The sequence below is a fragment of the Podarcis vaucheri genome (genome assembly GCF_965113315.1).
Source record: "Podarcis vaucheri genome assembly, chromosome: 13".
NCBI lineage: Eukaryota > Metazoa > Chordata > Lepidosauria > Squamata > Lacertidae > Podarcis > Podarcis vaucheri.
The window spans coordinates 53,821,303-53,848,023 of NC_138751.1; the positions used below are offsets into that span (position 1 = coordinate 53,821,303).

Genomic DNA, 26,721 nt, shown 5'->3' on the forward strand with positions numbered 1-26,721 from the left:
GGGCGGGGTATAAATAAAAATTATTATTATTGTTATTAATGTGCTTTTACCCACTATTGTGGGGGAGAGTGTGCTTATTACCATCCTTTCTCAACCTTGAGTTCTCAGATGGTGTTGGGACTGCAACTCCCATCATCCGCAGCCAGCAGAGGTAGCAGTCAGGGATGATGGGAGCGGTGATCCAACCAACAACTGGGAATCCAAGCCTTGAACTTGAGGAGCAACCTGAATTAGGCTATAAGCTGCTATGCTTCAGACAGCGGTGCTGATGAAACCATGGTGCCAGGCACAGCTTAGCCCTTTCCAGGCAATTGCATTCGTCTTGATCCGCATCTGGCAACTCCAAAGTTGTGGGCAAGAAGCTTCTTGTTTAAACTCTGAGTTGACTATAACAGAACTTAAAATTATAAACTTACTATAGGAGTGGTGAAATGCGGAAGCGCAGCTTTTCTCTGTTGCGGAATTCTGTAGTTCTGGTACAGCAACATCCCATACTGCAGATTGTAGTGCGGGGGGGGGGGGAATAGACAGGTATTTATTTTCTTTGTTTATTCAATTCTTTAATTAACCCCCCTTCACCAATAGGTCCCAGGGCAGGTGGCATAATAATAAAACCATAAAGCACAATGGAAAACAATCAAACCACTAAAACACACAGAACGACCAAAAAAATCACTCACAAGTAAGGTTAAGGTAAAGGTAAAGGGTAAAGGGACCCCTGACCATTAGGTCCAGTCGTGGCTGACTCTGGGGTTGCGGTGCTCATCTTGCTTTATTGGCCGAGGGAGCCGGCGTATAGCTTCCGGGTCATGTGGCCAGCAGGACTAAGCCGCTTCTGGCAAACCAGAGCAGTGCACAAAAATGCCGTTTACCTTCCTGCTGGAGCGGTACCTATTGATCTACTTGCACTTTGACGTGCTTTTGAACTGCTAGGTTGGCAGGAGCAGGGACTGAACGACAGGAGCTCACCCCGTCGCGGGGATTCGAACCACCGACCTTCTGATCGGCAAGCCCTAGGCTCTGTGGTTTAACCCACAGCGCCACCCACGTCCCTTGAACCTGAGGAGCAACATGAATTAGGCTATAAGCTGCTATGCTTCAGACAGCGGTGCTGATGAAACCATGGTGCCGGCACAACTTAGCCCTTTCCAGACAACAGTCACCTATTTTTGAAAGCCGTGATTAAAAGGTGCAGCGTTTTATGTCTCCTGTATACAGTACACCCAGAGGTGGAGCCACCTCTAAAAGGCAGTGAGTTTCAAAGGGAGGAGGGGGCCACCACAGAAAATGCCCTCTTGCACCTCTTGCTGGAATAGCTCTGTAGTAATGATGACGGCAGGGTGGTCAGTTCCAGGTTGTCAAAATGGGTCTGAGGGATAAACGTTCCTCTTGGGGTCTGTGCAGGGGTGCACTAGGGAGGGGCTGGCCAGATTGGCCCTTGCCAAGGTTGCAGGCCGGGGGGTGTGTGTGCAAAAAGCAAGGCTCTGCACTCTGGCTCAGAGCGGCTAGGATCCTGCCTAACTGTGTTCTTCCCCCCAGGCCACTCCTCCAGGTGAAGAAGAAGAAGAAGAAGAAGAAGAAGAAGAAGAAGAAGAAGAAGAGTAGTAGTAGTTTGGATTTGATATCCCGCTTTTCACTCCCCTTCAGGAGTCTCAAAGCGGCTAACATTCTCCTTTCCCTTCCTCCCCCACAACAAACACTCTGTGAGGTGAGTGGGGCTGAGAGACTTCACAGAAGTGTGACTGGCCCAAGGTCACCCAGCAGCTGCATGTGGAGGAGCAGGGAATCGAACCCGGTTCACCAGATTACGAGTCCACCGCTCTTAACCACTACACCACACTGGCTCTCCCAGTGAGGCACCCAGGCTCCACTGGGTGCCCCAGGGAAGGAATCTGGAAGGGTACAAGGGTACAGGGAATACATCTCCTTGCCAAGGGTGCAGGGGAGCCTAGGTATGTCTCTGGGTCTGTGACTAGAAGTCAGTCACCACAGAGAGGCAAGAACAGAAGGTCACCAATATTTGTTTATTATGCCGTCAAAATGCATATTGGAATCAACATAGCACTACAGGGTGTAGCTTATTGGGCTGCCCCTTCAAGTGGTAAAGTTACTTGTTAATTAATAATTTGGGAACCACCAAGTTCTTACCAGCAGCAGACAGATTCCCATTCAAGTCTGTTCGGGGGTCCGCATGGGGCAGAGCTGAGCTGGCCAATCGCCTTCAGGCTGAGGGCCACAGTGACCCAAGGCCAACTCTATGAGGTCCACATCTCAAATAGGGCATGTCCAAACGTTGAAAGTGGGCATGATGAACCGCAGTTATCTTTCAAAACACTTTCCCATCAGCTATTCTACACTATTTTACATTTTCTTTTCATTCCTTATTAAATTGTGTGTGTGTGTGTATATATAATATGAACAAATATTGTGGAGTTGGGGCTCCACAAAAAACAGTGGGGCATCATAGTATCACAGCGGTGACCCTGCTACAATAGTAAGAATTTTGTTTAACTGTTTTTTTTTTTAAATTTAAAGAATGAAACATTTTGGAGAGTCCTGGGAGTGACAAAATCCTACTGCTGGCTATAGTTTGCGGGTTATTGCCCCCTGGGGTGGAAGGAAGAGCAAGACTCATCATACCCATCTGAATGATTCCAAGTTCATGCTTTTATAATGGTTGTTGATTTGAGAGAAAAGGGACTTCCAGGCAGGGACCACATACACGATTTGCAGACCATTTGGGGGCCACTGTGATTGCATCATCCGCCTGTTTAGAACTCGTATGGCAGGATTAGTTCTCTCAAACACCCACCTCCGTGGGTGTGGGGGCCCAACCACAAGTCTTGCGATGACCTTCACCTGAAGGCCACCATAAATGTAAACTGGCCCCAAGACTAAGGTACCTTGAGGAGCCGAAAGGCGGTCATCCAGCACGTCCTGCTCTGCTCGTCATCCGCACACAGAAACCTCAATTCTTTTGTTTCACTTCTCATTCGGTTGGGCTACAAAACAAAGACAAAACAGAACTTATTCTCACAGCAAAGGCAACCAACCATGATCCATCCTACAAGGCAAGTAAGGGCTATTATCGCCTTTTCGCAGATGTAGGAGCAGAGGCCAAGAGTGCTGGCTTGCTGACATCACTTAATAGGTTTAGAGTTCAGGTGTGATTTGAGATTTGCTTGTGGTTAAGCTCTTTCCTCACCAACCATGTCCTGTATCCATGGAACTACCTTTTTCTGAGTCACTCCTGTGACGCCATCGTAAGTCAATCCTTGGCTTAGCTCAGCATGGCAAGGGAGCAAGTAGGGCCGGGGGAAACACTGAGCAGCTCCTGCACATTTGCGTGGTCCCAGTAAGCCATTGTTTAGCTTACTGTGTCATGACAACCAGGGCAATATAAGAGACAGCACTAGGAAGCTAAGCCTGGGGAGCTCGTTCCTCTGATGTTTCTCAGTCTATTTTAAGAGCAGCAGCTGTCACGGCACAAACATTTAGCAAGTGGGGCTGACACAAACCACTCAGATCAAAAAAGGAATCTGGGCTTAAACGCAATAAACCTGATCTCGGATCATCTTTCCTAGTAGGTCCTGATGAAGAGAAAATCCGCAAGATAACTGAAACTGTAATCAAAATAAAAAAATTCCTTCCAGTAGCACCTTAAAGACCAACTAAGTTAGTTCTTGGTATGAGCTTTCGTGTGCATGCACACTTCTTCAGATACAGTGGTACCCCGCAAGACGAATGCCTCGCAAGACGGAAAACCCGCAAGACGAAAGGGTTTTCTGTCTTGGAGGCGCTTCGCAAGACGAATTTCCCTATGGGCTTGCATCGCAATACGAAAGCCCATAGGGAAATGCTGGCGGTCGGGAGCAAAGACTTTCGCCCACAGCCGGCCTTCAGAAGAGGACCTCTTCTGAAGGCCGGCGGGGGGCAAAAGTCTTTGCTCCCCCCCCCCGCCTGCCTTCCCCCCGCCTGCCCCAGGCGATCTTAAAAGTGCTGGCGGGCGGGAGCGAAGCGTTCGCTGCCGACCCCCAGCATTTTAAAATCTCCAAGGGACAGCAGAGAAGTCTCTGTCCCGGGGAGATTTTAAAATGCTGGGGGTCGGGAGCGTTCGCTGCCGACCCCCAGCATTTTAAAACGCTGTTCCGAAGCGGGGGGCGGGAACATCTGCCCCAGCCGCCCCACTTCGGAACGATGTTCCGAAGTGGGGAGGTGGGGCGGGAACAGCTGCCCCAGCCGCCCCACTTCGGAACGATGTTCCGAAGGGGGGAGGTGGGGCGGGAACAGCTGCCTCAGCCGCCCCACTTCGGAACGATATTCCGAAGGGGGGAGGTGGGGCGGGAACAGCTGCCCCAGCTGCCCCTCTTCGGAACGATGTTCCGAAGGGGGGAGGGAGCGGGAACAGCTGCCCCAGCTGCCCCACTTCGGAACGATGTTCCGAAGGGGGGAGGGGGGGCGGGAACAGCTGCCCCATCCGCCCCACTTCGGAACGATGTTCCGAAGGGGGGAGGGGGGCGGGAACAGCTGCCCCAGCTGCCCCACTTCGGAACGATGTTCCGAAGGGGGGAGGGGGGCGGGAACAGCTGCCCCATCCGCCCCACTTCGGAACGATGTTCCGAAGGAGGGAGGGGGGGCGGGAACAGCTGCCCCATCCGCCCCACTTCGGAACGATGTTCCGAAGGGGGGAGGGGGCGGGAACAGCTGCCCCAGCTGCCCCACTTCGGAACGATGTTCCGAAGGGGGGAGGTGGGGTGGGAACAGCTGCCCCATCCGCCCCACTTCGGAACGATGTTCCGAAGGAGGGAGGGGGGGCGGGAACAGCTGCCCCATCCGCCCCACTTCGGAACGATGTTCCGAAGGGGGCAGGAACAGCTGCCCCATCCGCCCCACTTCGGAACGATGTTCCGAAGGAGGGAGGGGGGGCGGGAACAGCTGCCCCATCCGCCCCACTTCGGAACGATGTTCCGAAGGGGGGAGGGGGCGGGAACAGCTGCCCCAGCTGCCCCACTTCGGAACGATGTTCCGAAGGGGGGAGGTGGGGTGGGAACAGCTGCCCCATCCGCCCCACTTCGGAACGATGTTCCGAAGGAGGGAGGGGGGGCGGGAACAGCTGCCCCATCCGCCCCACTTCGGAACGATGTTCCGAAGGGGGCGGGAACAGCTGCCCCATCCGCCCCACTTCGGAACGATGTTCCGAAGGAGGGAGGGGGGCGGGAACAGCTGCCCCATCCGCCCCACTTCGGAACGATGTTCCGAAGGAGGGAGGGGGGCGGGAACAGCTGCCCCAGCTGCCGGGCTTCGTAGCGCTGCTGCGAAGCCGGGCAGGGGGGTGGGAACACCTTCTGAAGGCGGGCGGGGGGCGAAAGTCTTTGTCCCCCCTGCCTAGCCTTCCCAGGGGCTTTTAAATCGCCCCGACAGCGGAGAAGTCCTCCGCTGTCCGGGGCGATTTTAAAATGCCGCCCGCCAGCATTTTAAGATCGCCCGGACAGCGGAGAAGTCCTCCGCTGTCCCAGGGTTTTTTAAAATGCTGGGGGTGGGAAGAGAAGCCCTTTCCCCCCCCCCAGCCTCGCAAGACGGAAAACCCGCAAGACGAAAGGGTTTTCTGTCTTGGAGGCGCTTCGCAAGACGAATTTCCCTATGGGCTTGCATCGCAATACGAAAGCCCATAGGGAAATGCTGGCGGTCGGGAGCAAAGACTTTCGCCCACAGCCGGCCTTCAGAAGAGGACCTCTTCTGAAGGCCGGCGGGGGGCAAAAGTCTTTGCTCCCCCCCCCGCCTGCCTTCCCCCCGCCTGCCCCAGGCGATCTTAAAAGTGCTGGCGGGCGGGAGCGAAGCGTTCGCTGCCGACCCCCAGCATTTTAAAATCTCCAAGGGACAGCAGAGAAGTCTCTGTCCCGGGGAGATTTTAAAATGCTGGGGGTCGGGAGCGTTCGCTGCCGACCCCCAGCATTTTAAAACGCTGTTCCGAAGCGGGGGGCGGGAACATCTGCCCCAGCCGCCCCACTTCGGAACGATGTTCCGAAGTGGGGAGGTGGGGCGGGAACAGCTGCCCCAGCCGCCCCACTTCGGAACGATGTTCCGAAGGGGGGAGGTGGGGCGGGAACAGCTGCCTCAGCCGCCCCACTTCGGAACGATATTCCGAAGGGGGGAGGTGGGGCGGGAACAGCTGCCCCAGCTGCCCCTCTTCGGAACGATGTTCCGAAGGGGGGAGGGAGCGGGAACAGCTGCCCCAGCTGCCCCACTTCGGAACGATGTTCCGAAGGGGGGAGGGGGGGCGGGAACAGCTGCCCCATCCGCCCCACTTCGGAACGATGTTCCGAAGGGGGGAGGGGGGCGGGAACAGCTGCCCCAGCTGCCCCACTTCGGAACGATGTTCCGAAGGGGGGAGGGGGGCGGGAACAGCTGCCCCATCCGCCCCACTTCGGAACGATGTTCCGAAGGAGGGAGGGGGGGCGGGAACAGCTGCCCCATCCGCCCCACTTCGGAACGATGTTCCGAAGGGGGGAGGGGGCGGGAACAGCTGCCCCAGCTGCCCCACTTCGGAACGATGTTCCGAAGGGGGGAGGTGGGGTGGGAACAGCTGCCCCATCCGCCCCACTTCGGAACGATGTTCCGAAGGAGGGAGGGGGGGCGGGAACAGCTGCCCCATCCGCCCCACTTCGGAACGATGTTCCGAAGGGGGCAGGAACAGCTGCCCCATCCGCCCCACTTCGGAACGATGTTCCGAAGGAGGGAGGGGGGGCGGGAACAGCTGCCCCATCCGCCCCACTTCGGAACGATGTTCCGAAGGGGGGAGGGGGCGGGAACAGCTGCCCCAGCTGCCCCACTTCGGAACGATGTTCCGAAGGGGGGAGGTGGGGTGGGAACAGCTGCCCCATCCGCCCCACTTCGGAACGATGTTCCGAAGGAGGGAGGGGGGGCGGGAACAGCTGCCCCATCCGCCCCACTTCGGAACGATGTTCCGAAGGGGGCGGGAACAGCTGCCCCATCCGCCCCACTTCGGAACGATGTTCCGAAGGAGGGAGGGGGGCGGGAACAGCTGCCCCATCCGCCCCACTTCGGAACGATGTTCCGAAGGAGGGAGGGGGGGCGGGAACAGCTGCCCCATCCGCCCCACTTCGGAACGATGTTCCGAAGGGGGCGGGAACAGCTGCCCCATCCGCCCCACTTCGGAACGATGTTCCGAAGGAGGGAGGGGGGCGGGAACAGCTGCCCCATCCGCCCCACTTCGGAACGATGTTCCGAAGGAGGGAGGGGGGCGGGAACAGCTGCCCCAGCTGCCGGGCTTCGTAGCGCTGCTGCGAAGCCGGGCAGGGGGGTGGGAACACCTTCTGAAGGCGGGCGGGGGGCGAAAGTCTTTGTCCCCCCTGCCTAGCCTTCCCAGGGGCTTTTAAATCGCCCCGACAGCGGAGAAGTCCTCCGCTGTCCGGGGCGATTTTAAAATGCCGCCCGCCAGCATTTTAAGATCGCCCGGACAGCGGAGAAGTCCTCCGCTGTCCCAGGGTTTTTTAAAATGCTGGGGGTGGGAAGAGAAGCCCTTTCCCCCCCCCCCAGCCTTCAGAAGAGGTCCGGGGACAGACTGTCCCCGGACCTGGCCTGAAGGTGGTTTCCCTAGGAACGCATTAATTGATTTTCAATGCATTCCTATGGGAAACCGTGCATCGCAAGACGAAAAACCCGCAAGACGAAGAGAATTGCGGAACGAATTAATTTCGTCTTGCGAGGCACCACTGTACACTGAAACAGAAGTTGCCAGATCCTTCTATATGGTGAGAAGGTGGGGAGGGGTATTACTCAGAAGGGTGGTGGGAATGGGAGGTTGGCAGATAGCTGAGATGAGCAAGGGGTGAGAAGGTGAAAAATGCTTAGTCATGTATAATGAGATAAGAATCCAATGTCTTTTAAGTTTGGTAATGAGTTGTAATTCAGCAGCTTCTCTTTCCAGTCTATTTCTGAAATTCCTTTGTAGTAAAACAGCTACCTGGGAGATTGAAGTGTTCCAGAGAAGAGAAACCAGTAGGAGAACACTTCAATCTCCCAGGACATTCTATACAAGATCTCAAAGTAGCTGTTTTACTACAAAGGAATTTCAGAAATAGACTGGAAAGAGAAGCTGCTGAATTGCAACTCATTACCAAACTTAAAACCATGGAGAGACCTGGTCTGAACAAAGACATTGGATTCTTATCTCATTATACATGACTAAGCCATTTCTCACCTTCTCACCCCTTGCCTTTTCCTGTAAGACCTATTACAGTCGTTAAGAGTCGTCAACAGGCTCATCTCAGCTATCTGCCAATCTCCCATTCCCACCACCCTTCTGAGTAATACCCCTCCCCACCTTCTCACTATATAGAAGGATCTGGCAACTTCTGTTTCAGTGTATCTGAAGAAGTGTGCATGCACACGAAAGCTCATACCAAGAACTAACTTAGTTGGTCTTTAAGGTGCTACTGGAAGGAATTTTTTTATTTTGACTATGGCAGACCAACACGGCTACCTATCTGTAACTGAAACTGTAATGTTATTTTTAAAACTACATGATATGGAATAATAGAATTGTAGAGTTCGAAGGAACTCTGTGGTCCAACCCCCACCAAGGCAGGAATCTCAGCTCAAGCATCCATGGCAGAGGACCAACCAACCTCTGCTGAAAAACCTCCAAGGAAGGAGAGTCCACAGCCACGTAGGGGTTTTAATATTTCTAATTACAAATAAAACTATCTACTATAACCGGAGAGGGACATGGGTGGCGCTGTGGGTAAAACCTCAGCGACTAGGACTTGCCAATCGCATGGTTGGCGGTTCAAATCCCCGCGACAGAGTGAGCTCCCGTTGCTCGGTCCCAGCGCCTGCCAACCTAGCAGTTCGAAAGCATGTCAAAGTGCAAGTAGATAAATAGGTACCGCTCCAGCGGGAAGGTAAACGGCGTTTCCGTGTGTGCGGTTCTGGCTCGCCAGAGCAGCTTTGTCACGCTGGCCACGGGACCCGGAAGTGTCTCCGGACAGCGCTGGCTCCCGGTCTCTAGAGTGAGATGAGCGCACAACCCTAGAGTCTGTCAAGACTGGCCCGTACCGGCAGGGGTACCTTTACCTTTTTTACTATAACCTGAGGGATTAAAAAGGGAAAGGACCCCTGACAGTTAAGTCCAGTCATGAATGACTCTGGGGTTGCGGCACTCATCTCACTTTACTGGCCGAGGGAGCCAACGTTTGTCCGCAGACAGTTTTTCCAGGTCATGTGGCCAGCATGACTGAGCCACTTCTGGCGAACCAGAGCAGCGCATGGAAACACTGTTTACCTTCCCCCCAGAGCGGTACCTATTTATCTACTTGCACTTTTTGGTGTGCTTTCGAACTGCTAGGTTGGCAGGAGCTGGGACCGAGCAACGGGAGCTCACCCCGTCGAAGGGATTCAAACTACTGACCTTCCGATCGGCAAGCCCTAGGCTCAGTAGTTTAGCCTGCACAGTGCCACCCACATCCCTCTAAAGTAGCGGTTCTCAACCTGAGGGTCCCCAGATGTTGTTGGACTACAACACCCATCATCCCTGAGCTCTGGCCTTGCTAGCTAGGGATGATGGGAGTTGTAGTCCAATAACATCTGGGGACCCACAGGTTGAGAACTGATGCTCTAAAGGTAAAGGACCCCTGACAGTTAAGTCCAGTAGGAGGGATTACCTTTATACAAAATCCATAATCTGTAGGAGCATTGTGGAGCTTCTTGCCTGCTACCAGTGAGAAAACGTTGCTATCTTCAAGGTCTGCTAACAACTGCAGGTGTCTTGGTTCCTATGGGAAGGGTTGCAAAGGTTAAAGATACAGTTTTAAGGCACTTCAACTGGCCCATTCCCTGAAAGTAAAAGTACAGCCATACGAGGGCAGTGAAGACACTCTAAAGGGTTATTGATACGAAAGTCAAAATGTAATTGTGCAAGACCACGAACCATTCCACATCCAACAAGAGATACAATGATTTAAAAATCTGTTTCTTTGGCTGCAGCGAACTGGTCTAAATACCTGTGGCATTTCACTGACAATCAATATATTAAAGCACAGTATTGGGTGCTTCATAAACTGTAGTCAGTCCGCCTCTTTTTACGTTGCATTGCACATCCCCTTCCCCATATGAAGCACATACACCTTAGAATATCTGATGGAGACCAAAGACCTCAAAGTTCAAAGGTTCAAGCCAGTGATACTGCAAAACAGGACCTGCTCTGTCATGGAATGCACACCTCCGCTTTTAGGAAAAGCTCTGAAGACCCTTTTGCCTTGGAAGTTCTTCTCTAGCATTAGCTTTTTTGTTGTTATATTATTAAACTGACAAATTGTAGACCACGAGCAGCTGCAGTTTTGTTCTTCTATTTGACAAGTATAACAATTCTGTCATTTTAAACAAACTGGTTTGCTTCTCAAACTACTGTATATTTTAAATTGTTGTCAGATGCCAGCAGTGGTGCCCAAACTTCTTTTTTCTTCTTTTTTTTAAATGCTTTTTATTAATTTTTCATCAACAGAGAAAAAAAAGAGAACAAAAAACAAAATGTTCAAAAATAAAACAGTCTTTTAAAATCATCATTTTATGTCATCTTCTTTACACTGTGAGTTTGCGCAGTGTGTCCAAACTTTTTTCAAAGAGGGCCAGATTTAATGAAGTGAAGGGCTGTGAGGGCCAACAAAGTACCAAGCAAAGTTGTTGACTTTTTTTAAGGATTTAAGTTGTTAAGGTTTTTTTAGGATTTCCCCCCCAGGAAACAAACTGCCACAGCACAGGGGCCAGATTAAACCAACCAGAGGACTGGATTAGGCCCCCAAAACAGACTTTGGACATGCCTGTGAGTCCAAATGCGAATTGAAAATATTTTATAAACTCTTATCACTTTAAAATAACAGTTATGAGCAATGAATAAAATATAGATTTTTAACTTAACACTTTGACTTTAACTCGAATTGAGATCATCAAGGAGTGTACCACTTTTTTTTTCAGAAGAGGCACCCTCAAAGCATAAAGCCTACCTTTGTTAAACTAACCTAAGTGAAATTACCTTTGAAGACCCTTTCGTAGAGCAGTAAAGTCCAGATCTCCTCAGGCAAGCGTACTGCTTCTTCCAAGACTTCCTCCCCTGTTCTTTCACATGCAAAAATCCTTGGATTTCAGGACAGCTATTTGAGTTTAAAAAATTCTGTTGGAGATTAAATGAAAATGCATGAGACACTAATTGGAAATTCAGGACTTGTTGGAAAAGGACCACCTTAAATTGATAGCCCAGTACTTCAACAGATATATTTGGTATTTCAGTATAATTCATTGTCAGGCTAATTATGGACTGATATAGGAGATAATTAATATGATATATGGAAAAGCAGAATTTAATGAAAACAATTGGGGATTATGCAAAATAACTGAAAGATATAAGACATTACTTTACTGACTTGAGAGACCTCTGTGGGGGTAGGAGTTTGCAGTATATATCAACATGCCTAAATAGCAGAGGTTAATAAGAGTGCTATTTAAATAATTTTAAATAAGCATAAAACATCATTAGATGTAGATATAGATGCTGTGGAGGCTATGAAAAAGATGTTTAAAAATAAATGTAAAAATGTCAGTTCTTTTTAAAAAGAATGAATATTTAAGCTGAAATAACAAAAGCAGATAAAAATAAAGTGAATAGATTTTTAAAAATGAAAGCAAATCAAGGAAAAAAACAAATATGAATTTAAAATAAATAGTCTCTTTCTCTTATTATACTTCAGAAGAAATAGTAATGAACTTTGCGTGAGAAACTTCCAACAGAAAAATAGATGGGATTTTTAAAAAAAAAGCAGAGAAGATATTCCTAAACTATTACTAAAACTTAATAAGAATTTAAATTGGACAGAGATTTTTAGCTGATCATGCCAAACCTAACATAGTAAAATAGAAATGAGAATTGGAAACTTTAGTTGCAATCCTGGCTGGAACGGGGACTGATTCAGCAATACCCTCCTACTCCCGTGTAAGATATGTCTGCCAGAGAGAGATGTCCGGCACAAGAAAGACGTGCATGGCAGGAGCAGGTAACACCAGAAGCAACTCCTGCTCATTTCACAGACAAACTCGACTAAGTTAAGCCATCTAAAGCGTGGTGTAACTTACACTTCTCCACAGACATCAGTAAGAAGGACCCAGTCCTCAAAACCTGCCGGTCACACCCACACTGGCTGACGATGCTCTCTGGATACAGTGCAACTCCAATGAGCACAACTGCCACCAGGATATAGACCAGGCATGCTCCATCCTCAGTTCCCATCTTGCCTCTCATAGTGAACCATGCTGCCCGCATGGATTCCTTTGTGTAGGGACCTGTCTGTTCTTTGGTGACGTCCATAATGTGATGCTTGGGAAAGCCACTGTACTCTGCTTAAGGAGTGGGCTGACTCTGGCTCCCAGCCTGAGCCTCAAGAGATTTTGCAGCCCTAGTTAAACAACTGGGTTCTGTGAGTTTGCCACCCTCCAAAAGAATCAATGGCTTTATCATATCCTGTTTCTGTTACCCTTCCCCCCCCCCCATAATGGAAGTAAAAATGGTAACCTCTGAATAGGCCTAGAATATTTTAAACATAAATGCTGAGATTTATTGAAACGATAATACAGTATCTATTCAACTAGCCTTGAAGTATGCATCTGCAAACCCAAACTCATCAATGATATATTCAGTTTCTTAACATGGAAAACTACTCCCAACTCTACTTCAGCCTACCTGTAAAAGTTGTGACTGTGGAATACAGCCGTTTGACTGCTGACACCAAGCAACCATTTGTTCCGGAAAAAAGTTCTGGGGAGTGTGAGGAAGAGAGAGAGAAAAGAGAGACAGGGTAACATTACGGCATCAGGATGCTTCAAACCTCTTTTGTACACAGAATGAACTTCCTCTGAAGCAGGGTAGACACACCCCATTGTCCCTGCCCATTGGTCATTCTGGAGAGGGCTGATAACAGAGTTCACCAAAATCTGGAGACCTAGCTGAATGAACTATGTCACTCGCTGGTTAATATATTGATAGAAGTATGGAAAAATATAACAAGATTAGTGTAAACCAAACTTTCCCAAGTGTTCAGCTCTGGAAGTCTTAATCTCTGGAAGCTACAATTAAAGACATCTTAAGAGAATGTGTAGGGTGTCTCCCTTAATCATAACTAGATAGCCCTCACATATCTGGGATTAGGGCTTCCAGGTCAGAGAACATAACTTTTGCAAAGGTATAAATCCATTTTAAGAAGGTAAGCATCAGTGCTCAATTATTTCAAGTCCAATGCGCTGCATCTCCTTTTCTGGCACCGCAGCTCACAGGACTGCATCAAATCTGGAGCATGTTTAGAGGAGGTTGATCAAAGGATCTGGAAACCAAGCCTTATGAGGAATGGTCGAGGGAGTTGTGTATGTTTCACTTGGAGAAGAAAAGGCTGAGAGATGATATAATAGCCATCCTCAAATATCTGAAGGGCTGTCATGAAAGATGGAACAAGCTTGTTTTCTGCTGCTCCAGAGGACAGGTCCCAAAGCAATGGATTCAAGTTACAAGGAAAGAGACTGTGAGTAAACATTAGGAAGACCTTTCTGACAGTAAGAGCTGTTCGGCTGTGGAATGGACTACCTCAGAAGGTTGTGGGCTCTCCTTCAAGGCAGGTTTTCAACAGAGGCCGTTTGGCCCTCTGTCAGAGGCCATCTCTAGTTGTGATTCCGGCACTGCAGAGGATTACACTGGAGGGCTTTTGGAGACCCTTCTAATTTGAGAAGTCTAAAAGTCCCAGAACCAGTAAGCCAGGCTTCCTCAACCTCGGCCCTTCAGATGTTTTTGGCCTACAACTCCCATGATCCCTAGCTAGCAGGACCAGTGGTCAGGGATGATGGGAACTGTAGTCTCAAAACATCTGGAGGGCCAAGGTTGAGGAAGCCTGCAGTATGCAAACAATGTTTGACTCCTGTGCTTTTGCCATGCAAGGGCATTTGTGCAAGGCTTGTAATGATCCCATAAATACTCAAAGGTACATCTTAAGCGATTCAAAGGTTTAATTTAACTAGGCTTAACATTTGTGGAAGAATGGGCTGAGAAACAGATAGTCCATTTGCCTCAAATGGTATTATTTGCTTCACAAATGAGGAACAAGCTTTATGATATTCAGAACAATCATCATTTACTGCCGTTGTCAGTAAAACCATGCAGCTTGTTTTGAGGCATACAATGATGGATGATGACACAGTGAATTTATGAAATTGCCTTATACAGGGTTAGAGCATGTAATTCCATATTCTCTGCTTTGACTGGCAGTAGCTCTCTAGGGTCTTTCCCAGCCCTCCTGAGATCCTGCTAAATGGAGTTGCCAAGGATCAAACTGAGAACCTCTTGCGTTCAAAGAAGGTACTTAACAAATGAGCAACGCCGGAAGAGATGGATGGGTGCCTCTTCACAAGACTATCTTCTGCAGGTTTCTTCAGAGGGCGTGGGAATCCACAGGGGGTTAGCATTCCTTATTACTACTATTTTTTTCTGCTGGCATTTATTCTACATATACAGTGGTACCTCGGGTTACATACGCTTCAGGTTACACGTGCTTCAGGTTACAGACTCTGCTAACCCAGAAATAGTACCTCGGGTTAAGAACTTTGCTTCAGGATGAGAACAGAAATCGTGCTCTGGCAGCGCGGCGGCAGCGGGAGGCCCCATTAGCTAAAGTGGTGCTTCAGGTTAAAAACGGACCTCCGGAACGAATTAAGTACTTAACCTGAGGTACCACTGTATGTTGTAAGAATCTTTCATATTATTGCTATGATACCATCTAGTGTTTTAAAACCCAATCCAAATTATACAGTGTAGAAGGCACATGGAGAAGACATCCCCCCAGACCACAGACATTATGAAAAAACAACAGAATACTCACCACAGGATTCTTAAAAAATTCATATTTTGCATAGTTCTTCCTGAACAAAAATTTACTTTCACTTCCCATTGTAGACTCAACTTGAACAACAGGTTCATGATCTTCTAAGCACCTCTCTAAGAACAGAAAATAAAATATAATATTTCGAATTAGTAAACAGTGGAAGCAGGTTTGTGCTCCTGTGTGTGTGTGTGCGCGCGCATGCAAACCCAGCACATATAAATAAAGGACATGGACTGTGTGCCCAAGAATGCAGCAAACATTCCCTTCCGGCTGTAAACTAAAGAAGATTGGTATGTCCATTACTGATCTTCCCACTTAGTTGCTGATAAATTTCTAAGAAATGCCAAGGTTTCCCAGAATATACTGGGGAAACCACTGTTCTAAAACAGGACACTACCTCAAATGTCACTTATCGCAAAGTATTGGAAGACACAGGATCTACCCACCTTGGAAGAATGGCAGATGAAGGTGATAGACTATATGGGACTAGCAGAAATGACTGGCAGAATCCGAGACCGGGGAAAAGACCGGAAGAAGATTGGAAGAAATTTAAGAACTACCTTAAGAAATATTGCAAAATTTATGAATTTTAGAATAATGTGGCTTTTAAAACTAAATGGAGTACAGCTGTAAAGATTAAGTGAAAGGAAAGTAAGGATGATAATTAGATAAAATCAAGGGTGAGGATTTGCTGAATTAAATTTTTGAAATGGGAACGCAGAAAGGGGAGGTATGAGGAGGTCGGTGAAATAAGTTTTAAGAAAATAAGGTATTGAAATTATACTTGTTCTTTTTTATGTTATCTTTGTGTGTGTGTGTGTGTTGTTATATTTGTTATAATTTGTAAAATCTTAATAAATATTTATATAAAAAAACAAAACAAAAAACAAATGTTAGGAGCCATCCAATATCACACAAGTGGTCCTCCCCGTCTCTCCTTCCAAGGAAAGTATTACTGTATTTTTTGCTCTATAGGACGCACCAGACCATAAGACGCACCTTGTTTTAGAGGGGGAGAACAAGGGGAAAAAATTCTCCCCCCCCCTCTGCTCAGCGCCCCTTCAGCGAAGCGGCAGGAGAAACGGAGCCCCTTCCATTTCTCCTCCCGCTTCGCTGAAGGGGCGCTGCGCAAAGGGGGGAGAACTTTTTTTCTTGTTCTCCCCCCTAAATCAAAATTTCTGATCCTCCAGGTTGCCCTTTTCTGAACGGTTTCCTTCTCCCAAATGTCCCTTTTGAAGGGGGGGTGACCAGAACGGTACTGCAAGTGCTGTCTTGGCATAGATTTGCATAATGGCCTTGCGATTCCAGCACCAAGCCTGGACATGGTATCAGACTTGCCATTTTTAATAATCCATTAAAGTGGGCACCTAAACATGGATGAATTTATTAAGTAGGTGAGTATTCACAACTTTATAAATTAAAACTGGTGACATGAAACCATTGTACTAAATGTCATTTTAAGTCTCTCTTCAAAATAATAAAATAGCAAATTCCTACCCTGCCAACGGGGGGTGCGCACTGACCCCTCTCACTCTCCAGGCTTCAGCGAAAGCAACGTGAAGCCTCCTGAGCATGGAGGGAGCGCTCCCTCTGCGCTTCGGAGGCTTTGCGTTGCTATCGCTGAAGCCAAGGAGCCTGCATTCGCGCCATAGGACGCACACACATTTCCCCTTAATTTTTGGAGGGGAAAAAGTGCGTCCTATAGAGAAAAAAATACGGTAATTCAGGAAGGCCCAAAAACTTCTGCATAACAATGTGGTTATGAGTGCTGTTACCTATTATTTAATATTGCAGAAGAAATAGCCAAGTTTGGTAGTCAATGTGCGAGTAAATGGGGTTACTCTTCTAACCACAGTTAAGAGGTGTATGTCAGGTGGGGGCTGGGTGGGGCAGGATCTGGATCAGGCCAGGTTCAGACATCACATCCAGCATTCTGTTTCCTACATTGACCAGCCAGATGTCTCTGCAAAACCCATGAGCAGAGCAGCCCTCCACCGCAATGCTCCCTAGCTTCTGCTTCAGAACTCTGGGGATTTCTAATATGAATCATGACTAGCAGCTGACAGATTTCCCTTACTTAAAGATGTCTATGGGACGCGGGTGGTGCTGTGGGTTAAAGCACAGAGCCTAGGGCTTGCAGATCAGAAGGTCGGCGGTTTGAATCCCCGTGACGGGATGAGCTCCCATTGTTTGGTCCCAGCTCCTGCCCACCTGGCAGTTCAAAAGCACATCAAAGTGCAAGTAGATAAATAGGTACTGCTCCAGCGGGAAGGTAAATGGTGTTTCCAGCAGCGCTGCTCTGGTTCGCCAGAAGCGGCTTAGTCATGCTGGCCACATGACCCGGAAGCTGTACGCCAGCTCCCTTGGCCAATAAAGCGAGATGAGCGCTGCAACCCCAGAGTCGTCTGTGACTGGACCTAATGGTCAGGGGTCCCTTTACCTTTAGAGATGTCTAGTTCCCTTTATAAATAGCCATTGCCACATCTAGTAGTAGTAAACTTCATGAAATATATGAAGCATTGTGTGATGTATTTTTTGGCTGACCATCTTCTCCTGCCAGTCAGTTTAACTGACTGACAGTTAACCCAAGATCTAGCATAATAAGGGAGGGCAAAAAACTATCAACTTTTTCTATATCGTGCATGAATCCATCATATCCTTTTAGCCCCACATTCTCTTCTCAAAGTAAAAAAAAAACCCTTCTGTAGTGAAGGACCTCCAGCTTCCTGATTGCTTTTTCTGCTTTATTCTGCATGTTCAGCAACAATACAGTGGTACCTCGGTTTATGAACTTAATCCGTTCCGAAAGTCCGTTCTTAAACCAAAACCGTTCTTAAACTGAAATGTGCTTTCCCTAATGAGGCCTCCCACCGCCGGTGCCCTTCCTCAGTTCAGCTTCCATTCTTAGACTGAGGTAAAGTTTGCAAACTGGGACACTACTTCCGGTTTTGCGGAGTTTGTAAACCGAATCGTTCATAAACAGGGCTGTTCTTAAACCGAGGTACCAATGTATACTTCTTGAAACACCACAATATTGCAAGTGTGGCCATCCCAGCATTCCCTCCAACAGTCAACTTAAGTTGTAGAGATCTACCAATTTGAAAGGAAAATGGGGCCACATAAAATAAAGAAGTAGTTTCTACGCATTCAGAGAACACCCTAGGTCTGAAGAAATATAAATTATATTAAAATTATAAATTAAAAGAAAAATGCATTTAAAAAACAAAAGAAAACAGAGCTGGAACATAAACATAGATGGACTTATTTCCCACTCATATAAAAGGAAACCCCAGAAGCTAAATGTAAAGAAATGAATGAGACTGGAGCTAGAAAACACATTAAAATCCCAGTCTATCAATGAATGAATGAATGAATGAATGAATGAATGATATGGAGTGTGCCAGCTCTGGTGGTATCCAGCGCCTCTGTACGAAGGACCCTTGGCAATGTGCATCCCCAACCCTGCAAACTGGCATCTGTTGTGATCAAAGTTCATTGAGGATCATGAAAAGGAGTTCCCTTCTGAAGACTGAATTCCACTGTCCACCATCTCATGGACAACTTGAGCAGAGGAGTTAACCTGAGCACCTTGCGATGGTGTTGCGTTGCAAACAGGGTATGGGAATGAAGCTTCAAAATTGTTGGTGGGGGCCCTACTAAAAAATACAGCTAAATAATTGCCATTAGAACTTCCCAGGGCCCTAGTACTTCTGATTCTAAAGGAATCAATGTCCCGGTTTAAATGCAATGCTAAGATAAAGCAAGGCTTAGTGTGAACGAACAAATGTGCAGGTTCCCAGAGGGAGGATCGTAAGAGCTGCACCTTGTTCAATAAAATTCGGAAAGTATTCCCATTTGGAATTCTCCATACTTTTCTGCTTGCCTCATCTAAAAAAAGTTGTTGTGGAGCTGGAAAAGGTTCAGAAAGGGGCAACCAAAACCATCGAGGGCTCAGAGCAATACCCCATGAGGAATGGCTGCAGCATTTTGGCCTCTTTGATTTAGAAAAAAGGCAAGTGAAAAGGGACATGATCAGAAGTGTATAAAATTGCACATGTTGTGGGAAAAGTGGAGAGAGAGAGAGAGCGCTCTCATTTACATGTTGTGCAAATCCTGGATCTGCAACAAAATGGATTTCAACTAAATTCAGAATGCAGCTGAAGCAAAATACTGACTGATAAGCATAATGTTCCTTTCCCATCATTGTGAATTACCAAGTTATTTGTGTATGTAAACAGAAGCTTTTGATTTCCTCATCAGCCTGCTGCCTAATTCATTGAGCGATGTCACACAGCAGAGTTTGACAGCACAATTAGTCACCATGGAAGCTATTGTGATGTCACAGACACTGAATTGTGGCATCATTGAAAGAATCTGGCAGAAGGAGGATATTGGACACAAAGGACAAAAGCCTCTGTTTACACAGCACCTTGGTAATCTTGGATGGGAAAGGCCCTATAAAATGAGGACCTAGAATTTTAAAGTGAGAATCGGTTAAAAGAAGAACATCGTTCAAAATGTTTTTCTGTTTTCTTCCATATGTTTTTGGCAAGTCTACAAGTCTCTTTCAAAAATGTACTACTTTGCAAGAAAAAGTTAACTTTTTAAAGTGAAATCACATTGACATTTAAGACTTCACAAATATGATAAATGCCGCCCATAAAATATCTCTAATCAAAGGGACTCTTGTTATTTAAAAATATGTTTTTAGATTGCTGGCACTCATAACTCCCACCAACACCATGCCTTCTTTTACTGCCTCTGAACAACATCCATCAAAATGAAATTCGCTGTTAATGCCTTACTACATGGGCACATTACTCAGGAACCTTTTTGGAGTGAAGAGGATTATACAGCGCAACACACCACTAACAAATCTGAAAGAAAGGATACAGGAAGAGAGACACAGAGAGGCAGCGTCCAGTTTCCAGGTATATACCATTAAACCAGTTCCACATAGTTCTCCCGCACCAACTGTGTAACCATGGCTTCTTAATTCCAGCAAGAGTTGCTGCCTGGAAGGGAGAGTGTCAAGGCTTATGCAAGAACTTCCATGCTGCAGCATGATGTGCTGCTGCCATTTCCACCTTCCTGAAACAAAGTCCAAGGAAGCATCTCTCCCTGTGTGGGGCTTTCTTAAGTAGACAGCCATGGCAGGGTGTTCGAGACCCAAGGCTGGGGATTGGCTGAGCTGGACAGGACGGGGTCAGCAAACTTTTTCAGCAGGAGGCCAGTCCACTCAGGTGGGGGGGGCAGACTATATTTTGGGGAGGGAATGATGCAAGAGCACCACAAGCCCCAGTGGCTGCGGGACGATGAAGGGCGAGCGAAAGGGCTCCGGAGAGGGACTGCTTAAAATGGTGGCTGCTCAAGCGCTGCTGCTGGCACCAACAAAGCCCAGCCCCCTTCCTCCTCTAGGCAGGGCAGGGAGAAGCCAGGAGGAGGGAGGGAGGAGAAGGCACCGCTGCCGCCGTGTGAGGGAGAGGGAAAGAACGTGCGCGCTGGCAATTCACGCAGCGATTCCCGGGCTGTCCACGGGCCGGATCCAGAAGGCAATTGGGCCTGATCCGGCCCGTGGGCCTTAGTTTGCCTACCTATGGTCTAGGACATCAAATTCTCTTCTGGGAGTCCAGCTATATTTGCATAAACTGTTCATTTGCCAAAGTCACACACAAAACCATCAGTGTACAGTATTACAAAGAATGCCCAGATATATTTTGTGCATGTCTTCCTCCACAAGAGTTACATACACAATCAGTGAATATTGTCACCTAATGTCACTCTGTTCACCCTCTATATTTAGGGGGCATTCATAACAATTATCTGGGATCCTCAAAATTTACACATGAATGTCAATATCTGCCAGGTATTTGTTACCCTCTATTACAGATAAATTAAAATCAACATAAACCCAAGCTCAAATATATTGCATCTTAATTGTTGCACCAAGTGTTCACCTATAACAGACAGAAATCCATTCGTAATATTTAAAGCAGATCACCTGGAAAAATTGGGCCAATTTATTGCTCTGTGCTGGATATTACACTTTAAGATAACTTCCTTCCCTACCTAATCCTAGGAGAGGGTGATGTTCCACTAGGGTCCAGCTGTTATCATCCACACAATGACTTTTGTAAACGAGCAACTGGCAGAGGTCCCGGGCTGTCATATCCGCTAGGATCTCGACCACTTTGCATGTTCCGTCTTCTGTAAAGACTTTTATATCCTGCAATACAAAAAATATATATGCCTTTAAAATAGCAATCAAAAACAATTTTAAAAAGAAACTGATGACTTGTATGTGGTCAGTACTGTTTATATTCTGCACTACAGTAGTAAAGTTCTGTGCCAAGGTGCAACCCAAATTCTGCCAACTAAGCATAATCTGAAAGATTTTTACTCTGGGAAGAGGCAAGGAGTTTTGAAGGACCCTGGAACCTTATTCGTGTGCGCATGCAGACACACAAACAGTGTGTTCGTTTAAGTGCATCTCTACCCATATCGACTAGATAGAGAAAAAACACATATTCTGTGCTTCTGTGCTCCCACAAAATCACAATCTGTACTTGATGCTTCTTGAATTCCCAGGCTCCGGAAACACAATTTATTTTGCAATATTGTTGGTCTTCTCCAGGAAGGTTGGACAGAGGGGACACAGTCAGATAACGCACTACGCGTTAATACATCATAGTAGTACTAATTATAAAATCAATATATATCCTAGGCCAGGGCTTCAGAAACAATTTTGTTTCGTTTTGGTTTCTCGGAGGGGTGAGAGGTGCTAATCTCACAGCGTCCAGGATAGGTCCTTCTATTAGTGTGCAGTAAAACTCAGCGGAAAATCTGTCCTTTGAAAATACGGTTATCTCGTGGGCGTTTAAAATCAAAAGATTCATTATGAGCATTATTCACACACACTTCCCTCAACCCCCTTCCCCGGATTCCAGTATTCTTTTGCAACTAAATATAGACACACTGTATAGGCTAAGTATTAATAAGGAAATAATATAGTTAGCAAGCTCTCTATGACCCTCACAGTTAGACGGACGATTCCTTATTACAGCTTTATATTACTTCAATAGCATTAACTCTGCAAAAAAAATGTTTCCCAAATGCAGAGCACCAAGATTTAACCCTGTGTTAACCTAACATTTAAGAGGCACATTCTAGTTCCCAGGAAAACAAAATAATTTCTTTTTGGGGAGGGGGGATGGAATGAGGTAATGAGATGGTGGGAGAGATAAATAATCTTACCTCAACTGCATGAAAAAGGCAGTAGTCAGAAGAACAAGATGGCATATTTAAAATATAGGTAATCTCTTTCGGAAAGACTTTGCCCTTTACCTCTCCTGCAACCTGTTGCCACTCCAACAGGTTGCTTTGCAGTTTCAGCAGATCACTGTACCCGAGTCGGTCACAGAGTTCCTCCATCAAAATGTGCACCCTTTCCTGGAGGAAGGCAGGCAACTCTCCTAGAGCGTCATTCAAAGGGTGACGCACCATCTTTTAAGGTAAGGAATCAAACCACCCTGGAGAGACCAATCCCAGCCCTTCCTGAGACTGATGTGATCCTGGCCCTCGCAATCCATAGACTTCCAAATTATGCTCCCCAGAAAAATTTAAAAAAGAAAAAGATACTGCTTTTATGCCCACCCACATGCATTAAAAAAAGAGGTGCCAGAACATCACGCAGGGACCCAGAAGCCACTTTCCGTTACTACAAAAGTTCACAAGGAGAAAAGAGCCGTTCTAAAGCCCAAACCAAGCCTGCTCCGTGGACTGGCAGTTCCTTTGCCGAATCATTTGCAACAGCTCAGCTGGCAGGAAGAAAGCACTTGGACTTCCCCAAAGCCGGCTGCTGCAGCAGCGACCCCTTCTCTCCCGCTTGCAGTCTCTCCCCCCCATTGCACCCTTTAAGCCCAGTGCCGGCCTCTGAGGGCTCGAGGAGCTTTTGCTATTATTGTTTTTACTGAAAGATTTTCATGGATAGCGAAGGTACATGCAAAGTCTCTCGCAAGGAGCTTTTGTAAAACAGGCAGCCAATAAAGCAGGTGGGAATGTCACCTGAACAGGGCCAGGTCTGTGCTATGGTTGAGCCGGCCGGCCCCTCCGTTTAAAGGAGGGGAGGTTGTAACCTTCACCTGCCCCTCCTTGATAAGGGTATCCTGTTAAAGGGATCTGGGGGTGTGGCTCCTGTCCGAAACCTGGGTGTGGGCTAGGGCCATGCCACGACCCCAACGGGGACCCCTCAGGTTGCCTCTATTTGATGTAAGTCATAGGGCTCCCCCTTCTGGTGGCTTACCCTTATTTTGACTCCCTGCAGATGGGCGGGAGTCAAGATATAGCCTGGTTTCACCCAGTGCCTAAGCCAAACCGCTCACATCTGTAACCAATAAAGTTGTGGCCCGTTTTAGCCCATAATCCAAAATACAGTCATACCTCTTGTTACGTTTGCTTCAGGTTAAATCTTTTCAGGTTGCGTCCTGCGGTGACCCGGAAGTACCGGAAAGGGTTACTTCTGGGTTTCACTGCTCGCGCATGCGCAGACGCTCAAAATGACATCACGTGCATGCGCAGAAGCCGCGAATTGCGACCCGCGCGCAGATGCGGGTTGCATTCTGCTCATGTTGCGAACGGGGCTCCAGAACGGATCCCGTTTGCAACCAGAGGTACCACTTTACTCAGTACAGTGGTGTGTTTATTAATCAATTAATTTATTAATCAATTATCATGGTGTGTTTATTAATCAATGAGGAACTACAGGGCACGGGGGCCTTGGCATACAAGTCCGCTCACCTTCCAGGGGACCTGGACCCTCTTGCTGACCTGGTTCAGGGGCGGGAGATTGAATCCCAGCCACGCCACCCCCGCCGGGCCAATTTTTGCAGGAGTTCCCCCCGCGCTCCGAAGGCTTGTGGATAGCTGCCTGAAGCCTGGAGAGCGAGAGGGGTCGGTGCACAGTTTTCCCTCTCTGCGCAGCGCCCCTTCAGCAAAGCGGGAGGAGACATGGAAGAGGCTCCGTTTCTCCTGCCGCTTCGCTGAAGGGGCGCTGAGCAGAGAGGGGGAGAATCCCCCCCCCTGTTCTCCCCCTCCTATGGTCCGGTGTGTCCTATGGTCTGGTGTGTCCCATAGAGCGAAAAATATGGTACCTGTGAGAAGCTCCAAGGCAACTTAAGCCTTTTTTCTCAATTTGACTTGTTTCTAAACAACAGATTTTTTCAACACAAAAGCACTGCCTGCGACTGCATTGGCAATGTGCAATACCTAACTTTTAAAAAATAGGGTTGCCAACTTTTCAACCAACTTTTGTAGCTGTTTGAGTGTGCAGTTGTAGCTGTTATAGGTCAAGTCCAAGTGTGGCTACATCTGAAGGTACAGTGGTGCCCCGCAAGACGAATGCCTCGCAAGACGGAAAACTCGCTAGACGCAAGAGTTTTCCGTTTTGGAGGTGCTTCGCAAAACGAATTTCCTATGAGCTTGCTTTGCAAGACGACAATGTCTTGCAAGTTCCTGCTAGTTTTTTTCCCTCCCCCCTTTTTCTAAGCCGCTAAGCCGCTTATCAGCTGATCCGCTAAGCCGCTAATAGCCGCTAATAGCGCTAATCCGCTAATCTGTCAATGGGCTTGCTTTGTAAGACGAAAAAACCGCTAGATGAAGAGAATCACAGAACGGATTCTTTTCGTCTTGCGAGGCACCACTGTATCAGCAAGGGATACTCTTATTTTGTTGTGTTGCAACAAAGCTTCACCTGCCATTTCCCGCAGAACAAACTGCTGTTAACAGCAGAATAACAAGACAGAAGTTTTTCCAGGCTAGTAAGGAATCCTATAACAACAACAACAATTTCAGTTTAGTTTTGCTAGAGGCTACAGCAGCAGCAACAGCAACAGCTACAACAACATATATTTCAGTTTAATTCTGCCAGAGCTGAAACTGTGACTTAACGGCACAGTGGATGACGGGAGCCAAAAGCCTTTGCTAAGAAAACCTCAGAAAAAACAAATTTATCTTGAATAAACATTGATTGCAGGAAGTTTTCTCAAGAACACCCTTCAAGTGGAAGGGAAAGGGGAGCGAGTTTAAGAATTAATCACAGATTTATTCCAGAAATCATATTTAAAGGACCTCTCGATACACGAGACACAGGTGCAGGAGCCAATTGCTTTTAACAATGACTCAAAAAGTTTTCCAAGTTACATCAGCTGCACGAGGCACCCTCTATTCAACATTAAGGGTGAGAATGTTCAGCCAATCAGAGCACCAGATTGGCTGAACATTCAGTACTCCAGCACACAAAAAGGACCCGATAACACTGCTCCGTTGGCAGGGTAGGAATTTGCTATTTTATTATTTTGAAGAGAGACTTAAAATGACATTTAGTACAATGGTTTCATGTCACCAGTTTTAATTTATAAAGTTGTGAATACTCACCTACTTAATAAATTCATCCATGCTGAGGTGCCCACTTTAATGGATTATTAAAAATGGCAAGCCCGATATCATGTCCAGGCTTGGTGCTGGAATCACAAGGCCATTATGCAAATCTATGCCAAGACAGCACTTGCAGTACCTTTCTCGTCACCTCACCTCAAAAGGGACATTTGGGAGAAGGAAACCGTTCAGAAAAGGGCAACCAGGAGGATCAGAAAAAGCCCTGTACCCAGAAGATTATGCCAACTGCTGCTCATAACCAATACACCTTCTGGGGAGCAAGGTGATCAAGTTAAGGGGCAGCGAAGTGCCAAGAGGCAACAGGTCCAGAAGAAGAGATCTCAGTAACAACTCACTTTTTAGGTCCCCAATTTCCAGTGGTTGCTTGTCCTTCAACTGCTGCAGTTAGCTCACATGAACTGTAAAAGGTAAAGGGAACCCTGACCGTTAGGTCCAGTCGTGGCCGACTCTGGGGTTGCGGCGCACATCTCGCTTTATTGGCCGAGGGAGCCGGGGTACAGCTTCCAGGTCATGTGGCCAGCATGACTAAGCCGCTTTCTGGCAAAACCAGAGCAGCGCCGGAGCGGTACCTATTTATCTACTTGCACTTTGACGTGCTTTCGAACTGCTAGGTTGGCAGGAGCAGGGACTTAAAAATGACAGTAGCAGCCAATGGCAACCAATGAGTTTCATAGCCAAGTTGAACCCAGACCTCAACACTCTGCCCACTTCACCAGACTGGCTCAACATGCAATTGTGTTCACGTGAACATAATAGGCATGCAAGCTTCATCTTCTACTTGAAGTACAGTGGAACCTCAGTTTTTGAACATAATCCGTTCCCGATGTCTGTTTTGACTTCTGAAACATTTGAAAAACAAGGATCAAAGGGCTGTCAGCAAGTTCCATCGAGAAAAATGGAGAAACGCGCCTCAGAAGCCATTCGACTTCCAAGGTGCGTTCAAAAAACAGAAGCATTCACTTCCGGGTTTTCTGTGTTCGGCTTCCGAGACGTTCAGCAGCCAAGACGTTCGAAAACCAAGGTTTGACTGTATTTCAGAACAGTTACAGCTGCCAGTGACACCACCGGCGGCAGGAGATGTACAGTAGCTTGGTCAACGGCAAAGCAGGTAAAACGTTTGCTGCCACCTTTCTCCTTTCCTTGCTACTGCCCCCCTTCCCACCCCCAAAGGAGGAGGGAATCCAGACCATCCCTGGAGGAGGACATGGGATCCACCAGCCCTCTGCCGATTTGCAACAGCTGGCCTGATACCAGACTTTTGGGTGGGTTGGGGAGGTTAAAAGGGGGCAGGTTATTTTTTTTGTTTGCTAATTAGTGGGTGGAAGTATTATTTATTATC

At 47.5% G+C, this 26,721-nt stretch overlaps 2 protein-coding genes across 5 annotated transcripts in view; both read right to left on the reverse strand.

The window, feature by feature from the left end:
- GRB10 (growth factor receptor bound protein 10) overlaps nt 1–26,721 on the reverse strand; it is a 100,449-nt gene that overhangs the window by 13,824 nt on the left and 59,904 nt on the right. For all 4 annotated transcript variants that reach the window (XM_082194900.1, XM_082194903.1, XM_082194901.1 and 1 more), the window contains 7 exons: nt 21,000–21,156; nt 14,928–15,043; nt 12,749–12,823; nt 11,051–11,188; nt 9,684–9,794; nt 2,904–3,002; nt 417–494 (listed from right to left, as the gene is read on the reverse strand). In XM_082194900.1, coding sequence (XP_082051026.1) covers nt 417–494; nt 2,904–3,002; nt 9,684–9,794; nt 11,051–11,188; nt 12,749–12,823; nt 14,928–15,043; nt 21,000–21,156 — 774 coding nt within the window. The remainder of the gene's footprint in view (nt 1–416; nt 495–2,903; nt 3,003–9,683; nt 9,795–11,050; nt 11,189–12,748; nt 12,824–14,927; nt 15,044–20,999; nt 21,157–26,721) is intronic.
- The window catches only part of COBL (cordon-bleu WH2 repeat protein), a 206,859-nt gene continuing 181,054 nt past the window's right edge, over nt 917–26,721 (reverse strand). The window contains exon 18 of the transcript XR_014212795.1: nt 917–996. The gene's annotated coding sequence lies outside the window, so the exon portion shown is untranslated. The remainder of the gene's footprint in view (nt 997–26,721) is intronic.